This window comes from Aegilops tauschii, chromosome 5 (assembly GCF_002575655.3).
Source record: "Aegilops tauschii subsp. strangulata cultivar AL8/78 chromosome 5, Aet v6.0, whole genome shotgun sequence".
In the NCBI taxonomy this organism is placed as follows: Eukaryota; Viridiplantae; Streptophyta; class Magnoliopsida; order Poales; family Poaceae; genus Aegilops; species Aegilops tauschii.
Genome location: NC_053039.3, coordinates 479,295,673 through 479,311,138, shown reverse-complemented (window position 1 = coordinate 479,311,138; position 15,466 = coordinate 479,295,673). Strand labels below are relative to the sequence as shown.

General features: G+C 45.3%; 2 protein-coding genes across 2 annotated transcripts; both read right to left on the bottom strand.

Moving 5' to 3' along the window:
- Window positions 1-2,097: 2,097 nt before the first annotated feature.
- On the bottom strand, window positions 2,098-3,751 carry LOC109755484 (ammonium transporter 2 member 5-like). Its single transcript, XM_020314389.4, has one exon. The coding sequence runs from the start codon at window positions 3,619-3,621 to the stop codon at window positions 2,221-2,223; it is 1,401 nt and encodes a 466-aa protein (XP_020169978.1). The 5' UTR covers window positions 3,622-3,751; the 3' UTR covers window positions 2,098-2,220.
- Window positions 3,752-5,072: 1,321 nt separating this feature from the next.
- LOC109755478 (putative disease resistance protein RGA3) lies at window positions 5,073-10,103 on the bottom strand. Its single transcript, XM_073498205.1, has 5 exons — window positions 9,675-10,103; window positions 7,994-9,229; window positions 7,877-7,962; window positions 5,859-7,580; window positions 5,073-5,718 (listed from the first exon to the last, which is right to left on the bottom strand). Exons 1-4 carry the CDS (start codon window positions 9,981-9,983, stop codon window positions 5,918-5,920), a joined length of 3,294 nt encoding a protein of 1,097 aa, XP_073354306.1. The 5' UTR covers window positions 9,984-10,103; the 3' UTR covers window positions 5,073-5,718; window positions 5,859-5,917.
- Between the last annotated feature and the right edge of the window lie 5,363 nt (window positions 10,104-15,466).

Here is a 15,466-nt window from a genome sequence, read left to right as displayed (position 1 = left end):
CTGCCCCCTGGGCAACTGACGCGAAAACAGCGAAGCAAACACAATATATGTTGAGGGAGTGCCAGTCTCAAAGATACCTGATTCTAGATATGTTATCGAAGCATTAAAGCGGGAATTTGAATATGTAAAAGATCCCCACATTCCGTGAGGTTCGTTGCCTACCACGGAAAGGTGTAGTCATTTTATTTTGCCTCTGTTTATCCTGCTTGTGCTTTTGTTTACCAATTTGTAAAGTTTCTTTGCCTTGCAAAGTGGGAAAGGAGATGGGCATCAGATCCATGTTTCGCTAATCCCGAGCTTGAAGAGAATTGAATACTCGCGCGGAAACGAAGAAGGCCTTGGGTTATATAGTGAAAACCATGCAGGCCCAGATATACTACGTAGTTGGAAAAACACAATGGTCAAATGCCTTTACTTTCCAAACAAGAATGAGGCAATTGACCATCCAGAAGATAGGGATATGTAGTGGGCTTTTTCTTTACTCTATAAGTTAATAACGGGCATACATATATAGTTAATAAGTAGAGACTTTGCCTTTCTCTAAAGACTCGAGATGTCCCGCTAAATAAGATGTATTGTTAGCACAAGATGGACCTGAGCTCCTCGACCAGAAGAAGAGTCATTGGGAGGGAACTAATTCTCCTCAACGACCAGTTTTCAAGAAGTTCACGCCTAACCATCAGCACCAGCAGTCAGGCGGGTCTAAGTAGTCACGGATTCTCTTCAGCTCAGTGTTAAGATGATTCAAAGTAGGCTTCTTTGGATTGGCATTGATAAAAACGACCACAAGAAGTGGATGGTCCTAATGACCCTTTCGATAATTTATTTGCGGGGCACCCCCTTCGAGTTAAATGCCTAGTGGAACGTGAAAAAGCATCAGCGGTTATCAGCTAGAATTTATATATGAAGTATGTTTGAAATGACAAAATCTAGAATTGTTTGCCAATTTGAATGCATCATAAATTCCTAAAATGTTAATGTCGATTGAATGGTTACATTACTCACTTACACAATGGGGAGGCGTCAACGGGGGAGAAGCGAGTCGTCGACGCTGAACATAGGCCGTCAAGGGCGCAAGAGGGGAGCGGGGCCGCTTGCAGGCGCCAGACTCCCCAGGCAGCGAATGCACACCATCTCGTTGGTGCACATGGATGATACGTGCCCCGGCTGCCTACAAAAACATCAGGCATGAGGTCGGCATCTGGACGAGGCAAACAGAGCTCTGGGTTTGTCCAGCTGATTCTGTTGTTGAGCGAGAAGGCGTTTATCATGGACTATTGCCCACTGCGCGGGAGCAGGGCGAAAAGCAGGGTCTACGTGGTGCACCACCAACACAACGACGGTGGAGGGAACTACAAGACCGCAAGCCGCCGGAGGAGGTGTGTGTGGGAGGGGGGAGCGGCCGAGCTGGGAAGCATGACATGCCGAAGAGTTTAGCAGGGAATCGGACAGACGAACCGATTCACAGTAGAAGCCCTAGGAGGTGAGAGCTAATTGCATACAAGTACACATTTGTGGCTAGGGTAACGAATTGTTTCCACTTTTCAATTTTTTTGTAGATCAGTATTGAGTTTGGGGCAGGTCACAACAAATCGCACTGATTCACGTTTGAACCGGTTTCGACAGCCCAATGAGTGGGGCCCACTTGTTAGGGGCCGACGTGGCGCATCATGTGCATGTTCATTTGTAGAAAAATCCATTGCTTTATATTTAATCATGCACCTCATTTGCAAAAAAGGGCTCGTGTGAGATTCGTGTCTACGTGGGGGTGCACTCCCCACGACGCGCCACGAGTCAAATATAGAGCAAGGGGGTTTTCTACAAAAGAACATGCACACAACGCGTCATTAGTTCCGTTGTCAAAACCGGTTCAAACACAAATCGGTGTGATTTGTTGCGGCCTGCCCTAAATTCGGTACTGATCTGCAAACAAAAAATGCGAAAACTGGTGCCAATTTGTTACCCTAGACACAAATATGATACTTATATGCAATTAACTTGGGGATGAGGATCGCTAGCTATATGTTGATCCAAGGGCTCAGCCCCTTTGGACTGCTTCAACGATCGAAAACTACATCTTGTGGGTTTGACCAGTAGAGGAGGCTGTTCCTACTTTCCTTGGACATTCGTTGGTGGACTATAGGATCTACTCCTAAACAGCAAATCCGTGAAACATACTCCACAATGCACTAGTATCGATCTTACAATGCATAGGACTGCTCAGATGATCTCATCAACCTTGGACGACATGGGATTGGCCGTCATTTGGTATCGCCGGCTGCCATGCACGGACTGCTCGTACGTCTCGCCGTCGCCCCACACCGCGTACGCGTCCTCGCCGTGTATGGCGTCGTCGCCGGCCGCCAGCTGCTCCTCGCTGAGCCGGAGCGGCACGGCCACCCGGACGAGCAGGCACACGATGCTGGTGACGACGACGTTTAGCGCCACGATGAATCCGATCCCGGCCAGCTGCACGCCCATCTGCCGAAACCCCGCGGAGACGCGCCCGCCCCTGACCGCGTACACGAAGCCCACGTACCGCGGGTCGTCGCCGAAGAAGAGCCGGCAGAGCCGCGGCTCGGCCAGGAGGCCCGTCATGAGGCCGCCGAGGCTGCCGGCCACCCCGTGCGTGTGGAGGATGGCGAGCGTGTCGTCCACGTGCCTCAGGACCCGGCACCGCTTGTGCAGCACCATCATGGTGAACCACGGCACGCTCCCGGAGACGAGCCCCATCAGCATCGCCGCCCAGCCCTGCACCAGCCCGGCGGCCGGGGTGATGCAGACGAGGCCGGTGATCATGCCCTGGACGGCGCCGAAGGCCGAGGGGCGGCCGAAGACGAAGCAGTCGAGGATGAGCCACACCAGGAGGCTCGTGGCCGTGCAGAGGTGCGTGTTGACGACGGCGACGGACGCGTCGATGTTGGCGGCGTAGGGCGCGCCGCCGTTGAACCCCGTCCACCCCATCCACAGCAGCCCCGCGCCGGCGAGAGTCAGGAGGATGTTGTTGGGCGGGAAGGCCTCCCTGTCCTTGGCCGTCCTCGGGCCGACCCAGAAGGCGGCGGTGAAGCCGGCGATGCCGGAGGAGAGGTGGATGACGTAGCCGCCGGCGAAGTCCATGACGCCGGCCTTGAAGAGGAACCCGTTGGGGCTCCAGACGCTGAAGGCGCCGACGGTGTAGGAGAAGGTGAGCCAGAGGGGCACGAAGATCATCCATGCCCGGAAGTTCATCCGTCCCAGGAGCGAGCCGGCGACGAGGATGAGCGTGATGGCGGCGAAGACGAACTGGAAGAAGAGGAGCGTGGCGGCCGGGTAGGCGCCGGCGAAGCCCTGGGCGGAAAGGAAGCCGGCGGCGTCGAGGCCAGCGAAGTCGGGGCGGCCGACGAAGGGGAGGAGGCGGTCGCCGAAGGACATGCGGAAGCCCCAGAGGCACCAGCAGAGCATGGTGGCGGCGAAGGCGTAGAGCGCCATGAGGGCGGAGTTGACGGCCCACTTCTTCTTGACGATGCTGCCGTAGAGGATGACCAGGCCCGGCACGCTCTGCAGCCCCACCAGCGCCGCCGCCGCCAGCTGCCACGCGTTGTCGCCCTTCTCCAGCCACTCCGGCGCCGCCTCCGTCGCCATGATCTAATCTACCTACTCGCCGGCCGGCGATCGATGGCACGCAGTCGACGATGCGAGTGTGTGCGCGCGCGCGACAAGATCCGGCGTCGCGTTCGCGAGGCGAGTACGCGGTGCCAAGTGGAGGGGGCGAGGGCTATATAGGAGGGGCGGGGTGGAAGAGGTCCGAGGGGGGAGAAGCCGCGCAGATTCCTGAGGTACTTTCTGAAGGACGAGATTCAGTTGTGCATGTGTGTTCTGTGGCTGAATCTTCTGCTGTTTTCTGGGGAGTTAGTTCCTTTCTACGTCTGCACTTTGCAGTGACAAGCCGGCCGCGGCCTAGCGTAATTAGCGTCTGAGCCGTGTGTTCAGAGCGGCGATTTCTGCATGCAGCAAACTGAACGGCGCAAAGAATCTAACGAAGTTATATGATTTCTTCTTGTGTTATAAACAAAAGGAGTACAAATCAGAAGGCACAAGCTCCAATTAAATCAAATGGCGGACTTTCTTATGAGCATCAGAGCATTCCCGGTCCTTCAATTGTCTGATCGGTCTCCAGTTTTGGAATCATGCGTGCATCATGGATCAGCCGGCTAATCGGTTACAGTGAGGTGGATTTAGTCAAACACCATTGTTGCAAGCGCCATTTGTATCCAACATAAGCATAAAGGCTCAATACAAAACTAAACTATAGTACTATATTGTACTGCAAATTAACAATAGGGCAACTTGTGGTAAAAAAAAATACGCAGGTGCTTACTTGTCTTTTCATGACGACAAAAACAGCACCTTTACTCTCCTACCAATTTCGTGTAATTTGTGTCAATCTTGTCAAAGAAGTGCCCATGTGCCTTTTCTGGCCAAGCAACTACAGCAGGTATTAATAATTGAGATCAAATGATCCATCTTATGTGTACTATGTTTGACAACACATAAGTGCACACTGTATCTGTATGCTCTGGAACTGCAAGCGTGCTGCTCAAGCTACCAATGCAAGCTGCACTACAATTTTGGTCCTGGGATTCCAACAGGCAGCAGATTCAGTCAATTGCATTCTTCATATACTTGAAGAAAATCTCAGTCAATGAAATCTTTCATATAGTAACCGCAATTGCTTCAAGATCAACTGCAATATCAATATGCGATTCTTCCTCGCCACAATCTTAATAATGTCAATCTAAAACAGGGTACAAGGAGCGTCCGCGTAACTGAATAAGCTATGTGCCTGAGAAACAAGCAACTTTTCAAGACATCCTCACTGCCTTTTTGAACAAACATACTCAGTATATACAATGCACCCTGCAACATATGTATAGATGATATACGCCTACTCATTTCTGTCCATAAAGACCATGGAAATAATGATGCCTGGACATCCTTACTGACTATTTCAAACAAATACTATATTGTACTCCCTCCGTTCCTAAATAGATGACCCAACTTTATACTAACTTTGTAGCTATTACAGTGTACCATTCCCCATATAACGACTCTTATTGAACTGGGCTAATACCCTGTACAAGAACTGCTATACATCAGAACATAGAAAGAAGAACAAAAAAAAGGTGCCTGAAACCCGTGTGTGTGTGCTCCTCTGTTTTTCCTGGACAGCTGTTTCTCAAACTGCCGTGGAACTGCATGCGTCCGGAGGCCTTTTACTCTCCGCGATGCTCTCAAATGTACTATCCACGCGGCCTCTTTAATTTCCAATAGGACAAACTCCTAGCCTCATAAAACAATACTAACTCCAAAACACATGTATGTATGCATCCCTGCCCGAAGTAATCACAAATACTCCTCTGGTGCACTATGTATCTAATTTAAGCAAGCAGCTGAGTTGGAGAACAAACATTTAATCAGGAAGATGTTGTATTTTACAAAAATCCTGCTAATCAGCATAGCAGGAGCAAGCAGTTCCGTTTGCAGATCGGCATCGTCGTCCAATCTCGTATTCATGAATCAAAAGTAGTGTGTACCTAACAGTTGCGTTTGCAGATCAACATGTCATGAACTCGCCTACTAGCAAGTATAAACTTCACTGGATTTGTACAAGGAAGGCCTCTCCCTTACTGTTGCAATGCAAGTACCCAATGCGATTCATTTGGGCGTGATAACAGATACCTGAAACAAAAAAAGAACAATCTTTAGAATTTTGATACATACAAGTGCCTTTGGGTTACTAATTGTTGTGCAGAGTTTTGGATCAAGGTATCATTTTGCAAGAATGAGAGAACAAGTTAAACAGAAGAGGGTACATATACCTCATTCGAACGGGTAACCCACGAGGCACAGGCATCCCAATTGAAGGTAACCCAAGCAGTCAGCGCATGGATTTGCCAACTGATCTATTTGGAATTGCTTCAACAAAATTCCAGTGAGTGCCTCTGCTTGAGAAGGCCTCCTCCAAGTTAGGGCAGCCTGTGATCCGTAGCCTCCCGAGGGTTGGGAGCTGCTGCAAGAGTCCCTCTGGTAGTGTCTCTACCCTTGGGCACCACTCCATCACCAGCGTCCTGAGTGCAGTGACTCCATACGTTCCATCTGGAAATGCCGTCAGGGCATCGCACCTAATCAGAGAGAGTTCTCTCAATTTTTTTACGCTCCCAAGATTTCTTGGCATGGAAACCAGCTTGGGACAACAACGGATCGACAAACTTTCAAGAGATGCAGGCAACTTTGGTACCTCCACCAAATTATTGCAACATGATATACTAAGATTCTGGAGTCGAGGAAGGTGGTCATTTTCTTCATCAGATATTGCTAATGGAAGTGATCCAGTTAAGTTGGAACAATCAATCAAGTTTAGAACTCGAAGGCAATTCATGTTCCTGAATTCTACCGCTGGCCATTGTACTATATTATTGCAGTTTTCAATTGACAGTTTTTCAACAAAACCAAAATGGTCCCATATATTCTGTTGTACTTGGGACAGTTCGAACGAGAAAAGACAGTCGTAATTTGTTATATCAAGCACCTTAATAAACCTGCAAGGTATTCTGCTCAACTCCTCTTCAAAGTGCTCTACATTTTCCCTCAAACCTCGGAGTCCCAGTCTCACGTTAGAGTCACCAAGCCTCGAGAAATGAAGGTGAATAAGCCGCCAACCAACTTCAATGTAGCCTTTGCACTCAAGATTAGATTGCACAGACATATTCATCAGATGGTAAAGAGGGATGTCATTTGCCCCAGTCACCAGCAGATCTTCAATCAAAGGGAGCGTCTTGGGCATGCTTGCGAGCATTGGACATGCAGAAACATCTAGCTTCTTGAGCTGAGGGAATGATATAGCTGGTACTTGTCCTGGCACCTCCTGGTGCCATCTCTCTAGCTTAATCATGTCAGAAACTATCATGATTTCCAATTTAGGAAAGAAGGGTGGTAGAGAAATACAGGATTCCCCAATGTTTGTATGATCATTACCAGCACATATACTTGTCAAGCTATGCAAACCATTCAAACTCAAGTACCTAAGAGAGGGTAGCTGCCATAATGGTGGAAGATCCTTGCAGTTCTTGCAGCTACTCAGACAAAGTTCACTGAGATGTTCTAACACTGTAGAGTTGTGCATCCATGATGACAGTTTAGCACCAGTATAATTAGATAACAGTAAAACTTCAAGCCTTTTGTTAGGACAAAGGGCCTCTAATATTCCTTCTGCATTAGTGTCTACTTCATATCCATAAGGAGGTCTATTCGCCCAACTGAGTGATAATCTTTTCAAATTGTGCTTCGCGGACATATTGCCTTGTTTAGCATTTTCTACACTATGCACTTTTCTCAGCTCAGTCAAAGAAAGAGCACCACCTAGATCCAAATCTTTCAGTTGATCAATTCCACGACCTGGATCACTATCAATGACATAATTCGTCAATGTCTGCAGAGAACTCAGCTGACCAGTACCTTGTGGCATGCGCTCCAAACGATAACACCCAACGAGGAAGATGTGGCGAAGACTGCTCATGTATCGCATGCCTTCTGGTAATCTCCTAAGGTTTGCACAACAAAAAAGCTTCAATGTTTGCAAGCTATACAATATGGTAGTGGCTTCAGGCAGTGCAGACATACGAGAATAAGAGCAGTCCAGATAGCGAAGATGCTTCAAGTTCGTCATATTTATCTTGATTGAGATGGTCTTCAATGCTCGCAAGGACATGAATTTTGATTTGCCTATACTCAGGGACTCTCTCTCATCCAGCGGAGTCTTGGTCGACTTTCAGACTAATATCGTGCGGGGCCGGGGAGCTAGAACTTCCTCCATGGTGGCAATAGTATGATAACTGACATTATCAAGTGACAAATGTCGAACATCATGCTGTAATGAACTAGCATTTGTGGATCCTTGTAGAATTTCTTGATGTGGTGAAGATTCTTGCAGGATGGAGCAATCATTTCCACTTACGGAGTCAGCAAGATCATGCATGAGATCGTGCATCTTGCAAGTAGTTGGTCGGTGCATGAAATCATCATTACGTATGTACTGATCGAACCCATTTCGAAATCCGGAGAGCGGATTCTTTTGAATCTCGACCTCTTGTAGGAAACATCTCCAAACTAGCAAATCAAAAATTTGTTGGCCTCTTGTTTCTGATGCAATAAAGTCATTTGCCATCCATAGCTGGATTAACATGTCCTTGTTCATCGGGCTATCCATGGGGAAAATAGCACAGAAGGAAAAGCATATTTGTGCGTCTGATGACAAGTGATCATAGCTCAGTTGTAGTGCAGGTACAATTCCAGTAGTTCTAAGGATGTCATCCTTCCAAACATCACTATCCAGAAAAGAAAACCATTGCCTGTGATGCTTCGAGCGAAGCAAAGCTGCTACGGTCTTGATAGCAAGAGGCAACCCCTTACACTTCTGGACAATACTCTTAGCCATTGAAATCAATTCCTCCTGCTTTTCCACTGCCCTTCCAAATGTGTTCCTCTGAAAAAGCTCCCATGATTGATCTTCACTTAGAAGTGATATCTGATGTGGAGGAAGTGTTCCCATGATAGAAGCAACTTGATTGCTGCGGCTTGTCACAATTATAGCACTACCTGAGCCAGCATGTGAGCATAGTAATGATCTCATGTCATCCCACTTCTGTCTATCTTCACTCCAAACATCATCTAGCATTAGGAGGTACCTTTTCTTACCCAGCACTTCACCAAGTTTCTTTTGCAATGCTTCCATTTGAGTTAAATCACACTTGTTCATCGTGGTCACTTCTATTACAGATCGGATAATTTCTTCGATAACGAACTTGTCAGAGACACAAGCCCATATGACCAACTCAAAATGATGCTTCATCCTCCGATCATTGTGCACAAGTTGGGCCAGGGTGGTCTTACCAATTCCGCCCATACCAACTATGGGAAGCACCATGACATTATTCTTAGTGTCGCTGTCAGAGTGATCGAGCAACATCTTCACCACTTGTTCCTTCTCATTTTGTCTGCCCACAATCTCTGATTCATCGACTTGAGAGTGTGTTTGCGGATTATCGACGCTTAGTGTCTCTGCATGTTGTATGAAGTGAAAATTGTTCATCTCCACAACCAATTCATCTATCATTTCAAGGGCGTCCTTCATTTTCCTGCTCATGGAGAGCCGGAAAACAACTGGGCTATTGGCAGTGAAGTAGCTCAACACCTGCAATGAAACAAATAGAACAGAAATCAAAAGGCCTGCATTTCCAAATTAAAACTCAAAACTGAAATTGAAAAGCTTAAATTTCCAAGTTACAAACTCAAACTGAAATTAAAAGGCTCCGTTTCCAAATTAAAAACTTAAACTGAAATTAAAAGGCTCGGTTTCCAAATTAAGGCCCTAAACTGAAAACAGATCTAGCCTGAGCAAGAAATTGTCTGCAATGTTTGTGAAATTATACAAGAACGGGCCCAAAATATATTCAAGTGTTTGTTGACACCTGACAGAGTGACTTAAAATGAAAACAGAGCTAGCTCATCACCAATGCAGCCAAACGAGGAAATGCATTCACTTCTATACAGTGTATTTACAGATTACAGAGCACCCAAACGGGTCCTCATCTGAGAACAGAACCAGCCAGAGTGGGAAGATTACAGATAGGACGAACCTTGCGTGCCTTGGAGCGGGGGCGAATCTGGGCGTCGGCACGGAGGCGCAGCGCCTCGTAGCGGAAGTCGTCGAGGACGTCGTCGGCCTGATAGGCGGCAGTCTTGAGGTCCGTCATCCAGCGGAGGACGGCGGGGTTAGTGCGGCTCTTGGCATCGGCGTCCAGCAGGATGCACTGGACGGCGGCGAGGTAGCGCTCCAGCTTCCGGCGGGACTTGTCCAGCCCCCACGCCCGCAGCAGCTCGGACACCAGCGCGTCGCCGGCCTTAGCCACCACACGGCCCAGCAACGCTGTGAGCAGCGAAGCCATGTAGCCGCCGGCGGGTGGCTCAAATCATTTGGTACTCTGCTCGACTGCTCCGGCACGGCGTCGCGAGTGAGATCTGACCAGAACTCTCATGTGGAGGTCAACTAGGGGATTTTATTTTAATCTTGCTAGCGTTGAGAAATCCTAGTATAACAGCCACGTGATTGCAGAGACTTGTTATATATTGGTTAAAATACTCCTTGAATTTATTAGGCTGGCCATAATGGTAGTAGTCTTGGTTTATTAGTCTTCATATTACTATTTTGTGCCAAACTTTGATCATAGATTTAACTAAAATAATAATATTGCATGCCATCAAAAATTATATCGGTGGACTTGTATTTAAACATAGTTTCTTGTGATATTATTTTTGATTACATACATTAACATTTTGTTAGTTCAATCTAAGATCAAAATTTAGCACAAAATGCGAAAAGAGACCAATAAACCAGGACATAGATAATAGTATCTTAGTCGGTATCATGCATTTTGAATTAGCAAACATACTGATGTGGCAGGTATTTAAGAAAGATGAAGAGTTAGAGTAACATAGGTAGATATTTGTATCATAATAAAATATTACTAATACTGTACTTTGTATGTGTCATGCATTGGCAATAAATTAGATCATCTATGATACTACTATACACTAAAAAAAATCGAGAGCACGCAAATTACGTACAGAAGGCAGAGGGAAAGTTACAAAAAGGCAGAGCCGCTCCCACCACAACACGGTGAGAAGCAAAACAAACTCCACACGAGAGCACACATTACAACCACAGAGCATAAGAGCCTGATCTAAATTGAAATACAAAGCCGCGTCTGGACTAACACCATGGTAGCGGCAAAGGCGTAGAGTGCGATGAAAGGCGGAGTTGACGGCCCACATCTTCTTGACGATGCTGCTGTAGAGCATGACCAGGCCCGGCATGCTCTGCAGCCCCACTAGCGTCGTCGCTGCCAGCTGCCACGCGCGCACCGGCGATTGCAGTCCATGATGCAGAGTGTGCTCGCGTGACAAGATCCGCGTCACGTTCGCGAGGGAAGTACGTGGTGGAAGAGGTCCGAGGGGGGAGAAGCCGGTGGGGGAAGCCGCGCAGATTCTTGAGATACTTTCTGAAGGACGAGATTCCGTTGTGCATGTGTGTTCTGTGCCTGAATCTTCTGCTCTTTTCTGGAGGTTAGTTGCTCTCTACCTTTGCACTTTGCAATATTGCTAGCTTTTTCTGATGCACACATCAACAAACAACAAGAACCATGCAAAAAGTGAACCAACCCGTGATTGGGATAGTTAGGTGGACTGTGGTATCCCCAGCCCACTAGAGTTCAAGTCCTTGTGCTTGAGGGGAGGAGATGTCCCCGTTGACTACGAGACGCCTACGGTGACTTTGTAAAATCATCTTGTGCATTCATAGGGGTGGTTGTATGCGCGCATATATACGAATGTTTGTGACTGTACTGTGCCAAAAAAAAGCACAACAAGAATAATCTTTAGCAGCAGATCCCCTATCCTGAAACCATGCCAAATAAAAGGATCCCCTATCCTGAAAGTTCTAACTGTATCTATTATCTCAGTCCCTGACCAACTTTTAGGGGGTTTAAACTTTTATTCGTCTAGCAAATCACCCAAAACTTAATCCCTCAAAAAAAAACTAAGCACAAATTTCGCACACAAACTCATTTGAAACACACATTTAAACTAGTTCATCACACAATTTGATTTACGTATACATTAACATCATACATAGCATAATTAAACCGACCATTTGCCTACTATATTAACACTATATCAATATTGAACTAAGTTAAGCATCAATATAAAACGTATAAAAACTACATAGTAGATAACTCTACTCGTCGTCTAAACAAACAACATTATCAATGCAATGGCGCCCAAAAAAGAACAACTAATGTTGATCCAGAGAGTATGAACCAAATTATTACAGCGGTTAGGAGTGCAAGGTGAAGCTATGCTACCTCTTGAGCATGCGTTGGTTTTCCCTTGAAGAGGAAAGGGTGATGCAGCAAAGTAGTGTAAGTATTTCCCTCAGTTTTTGAGAACCAAGGTATCAATCCAGTAGGAGACTACACACAAGTCGCCTCGTACCTACACAAACAAATAAGAACCTTGCAACCAACGCGATAAAGGGGTTGTCAATCCCTTCATGGCCACTTGCAAAAGTGAGATCTGATAGAGATAATAAGATAAATATTTTTGGTATTTTATGATAAAGATTGGAAAGTAAAGATTGCAAAATAAAATAGATTGGAAACTTATATGATGGAAAATAGACCTGGGGGCCATAGGTTTCACTAGTGGCTTCTCTCAAGATAGCATAAGTATTACGGTGGGTGAACAAATTACTGTCGAGCAATTGATAGAAAAGTGCATAATTATGAGAATATCTTGGCATGATCATGTATATAGGCATCACGTCCGCAACAAGTAGACCGAAACAATTCTGCATCTACTACCATTACTCCACACATTGACCGCTATCCAGCATATCTAGAGTATTAAGTTCATAAGAACAGAGTAACGCATTAGGCAAGATGACATGATGTAGAGGGATAAACTCAAGCAATATGATATAAACCCCATCTTTTTACCCTCGATGGCAACAATACAATATGTGCCTTGCTGCCCCTGCTGTCACTGGGAAAGGACACCGCAAGATTGAACCTAAAGCTAAGCACTTCTCCCATTGCAAGAAAGATCAATCTAGTAGGCTAAACCAAACTGATAATTCGAAGAGACGTGCAAAGATAACAAATCATACATAAAAGAATTCAGAGGAGATTCAAATATTGTTCATAGATAATCTTGATCATAAACCCACAATTCATCGGATCTCGACAAACACACCGCGAAAAGAATTACATCGAATAGATCTCCAAGAAGATCGAGGAGAACTTTGTATTGAGATTCAAAGAGAGAGAAGAAGCCATCTAGCTAATAACTATGGACCCAAAGGTTTGTGGTAAACTACTCGCACATCATCGGAGAGGCTATGGAGTTGATGTAGAAGCCCTCCGTGATCGATTCCCCCTCCGGCGGAGCGCCGGAAAAGGCCCCAAGATGGGATCTCACGGGTACAGAAGGTTGCGGCGGTGGAAATAGGGTTTCGTGGTGCTCCTGGATGTTTTCGGGGTATATGGGTATATATAGGAGGAAGAAAGTAGGTCGGTGGATCTGCGAGGGGCCCACAAGGGTGGGGGCGCGCCCAGGGGGCAGGCGTGCCTCCCTGCCTCGTGGCCTCCTCGCTTCTTTCTTGACGTCCACTCCAAGTCCTTTGGATCACGTTTGTTCCAAAAATAACTCTCTCGAAGGTTTCATTCCGTTTGTACTCCGTTTGATATTCCTTTTCTGCGAAACACTGAAATAGGCAAAAAAACAGCAATTTGCACTGAGCCTTCGGTTAATAGGTTAGTCCCAAAAATAATATAAAAGTGCTTAGTAAAGCCCATTAAACATCCAAAACAGATAATATAATATCATGGAACAATCAAAAATTATAGACACGTTGGCGACGTATCAAGCATCCCCAAGCTTAATTCCTGCTCGTCCTCGAGTAGATAAATGATAAAACGGAATTTTTGATGTGGAATGCTACCTAGCATATTTCTCAATGTAATTTCCTTTATTGTGGCATGAATGTTCAGATCTGAAAGATTCAAGACAAAAGTTTAATATTGACATAAAAATAATAATACTTCAAGCATACTAACAAAGCAATCATGTCTTCTCAAAATAACATGGCCAAAGAAAGTTATCCCTACAAAATCATATAGTCTGGCTATGCTCTATCTTCATCACACAAAGTATTTAATCATGCACAACCCCGATGACAAGCCAAGCAATTGTTTCATACTTTTGATGTTCTCAAACTTTTTCAATCTTCACGCAATACATGAGCGTGAGCCATGGACATAGCACTATATCTGGAATAGAATGGTGGTTGTGGAGAAGACAAAAAGGAGAAGATAGTCTCACATCAACTAGGCGTATCAACGGGCTATGGAGATGCCCATCAATAGATATCAATGTGAGTGAGTAGGGATTACCATGCAACAGATGCACTAGAGCTATAAGTGTATGAAAGCTCAAAAAAAAAGAAACTAAGTGGGTGTGCATCCAACTTGCTTGCTCATGAAGACCTAGGGCATTTTGAGGAAGCCCATCATTGGAATATACAAGCCAAGTTCTATAATGTAAAATTCCCACTAGTATATGAAAGTGACAACATAGGAGACTCTCTATCATGAAGATCATGGTGCTACTTTGAAGCACAAGTGTGGCAAAAGGATAGTAACATTGTCCCTTCTCTCTTTTTCTCTCATTTTTTTATTTGGGCCTTTTTCTCCCCTTTCTTTATGGCCTCTTTTTCTTTCTTTTTTTCTTTCGTTCGGAGTCTCATCCCGACTTGTGGGGGAATCATAGTATCCATCATCCTCCCCTCACTTGGGACAATGCTCTAATAATGATGATCATCACACTTTGATTTACTTACAACTCAATACTTAGAACAAAATATGACTCTATGTGAATGCCTCCGGCGGTGCACCGGGATATGCAATGAATCAAGAGTGACATGTATGAAAGAATTATAAAGGTGGCTTTGCCACAAATACGATGTCAACTACATGATCATGCAAAGCAATATGACAATGATGAAACGTGTCATAATAAACGGAACGGTGGTAAGTTGCATGGCAATATATCTCGGAATGGCTATGAAAGTGCCATAATAGGCAGGTATGGTGGCTGTTTTGAGGAAGGTATATGGTGGGTGTATGATACCGGCGAAAGGTGCGGGGTATTAGAGAGGCTAGCAATGGTGGAAGGGTGAGAGTGCGTATAATCCATGGACTCAACATTAGTCATAAAGAACTCACATACTTATTGAAAAAATCTATTAGTTATCGAAATGAAGTACTACGCGCATGCTCCTAGGGGGATAGATTGGTAGGAAAAGACCATCGCTCGTCCCCGACCGCCACTCATAAGGAAGACAATCAAGAAATAAATCATGCTCCGACTTCATCACATAACGGTTCACCATACGTGCATGCTACGGGAATCACAAACTTTAGAACAAGTATTTCTCAAATTCACAACTACTCAACTAGCATGACTCTAATATCACCATCTTCATATCTCAAAACAATTATCAAGTATCAAACTTCTCATAGTATTCGATGCACTTTATATGATAGTTTTTATTATACCCATCTTGGATGTTCATCATATTAGGACTAATTTTATAGCCAAAGCAAACTACCATGCTATTCTAAAAGACTCTCAAAATAATATAAGTGAAGCATGAGAGATCAATAATTTCTATAAAATAAAACCACCACCGTGCTCTAAAAAGATATAAGTGAAGCACTAGAGCAAAATTATCTAGCTCAAAAGATATAAGTGAAGCGCATAGAGTATTCTAATAAATTCCGATTCATGTGTGTCTCTCCCAAAAGGTGTGTAC

What these genes read in the sequence shown, in the direction of transcription:
- LOC109755484 (XM_020314389.4), bottom strand. Translation starts at nt 3,621, where the DNA reads ATGGCGACGGAGGCGGCGCCGGAGTGGCTGGAGAAGGGCGACAACGCG.
- LOC109755478 (XM_073498205.1), bottom strand. Translation starts at nt 9,983, where the DNA reads ATGGCTTCGCTGCTCACAGCGTTGCTGGGCCGTGTGGTGGCTAAGGCC. An exon ending in CCCGCTCCAAGGCACGCAAG is followed by an intron (nt 9,230 to 9,674) that starts GTTCGTCCTATC and finishes GTTTCATTGCAG; the next exon opens with GTGTTGAGCTACTTCACTGC. An exon ending in GACATTTGTCACTTGATAAT is followed by an intron (nt 7,581 to 7,876) that starts GTCAGTTATCAT and finishes TGCAAACCTTAG; the next exon opens with GAGATTACCAGAAGGCATGC.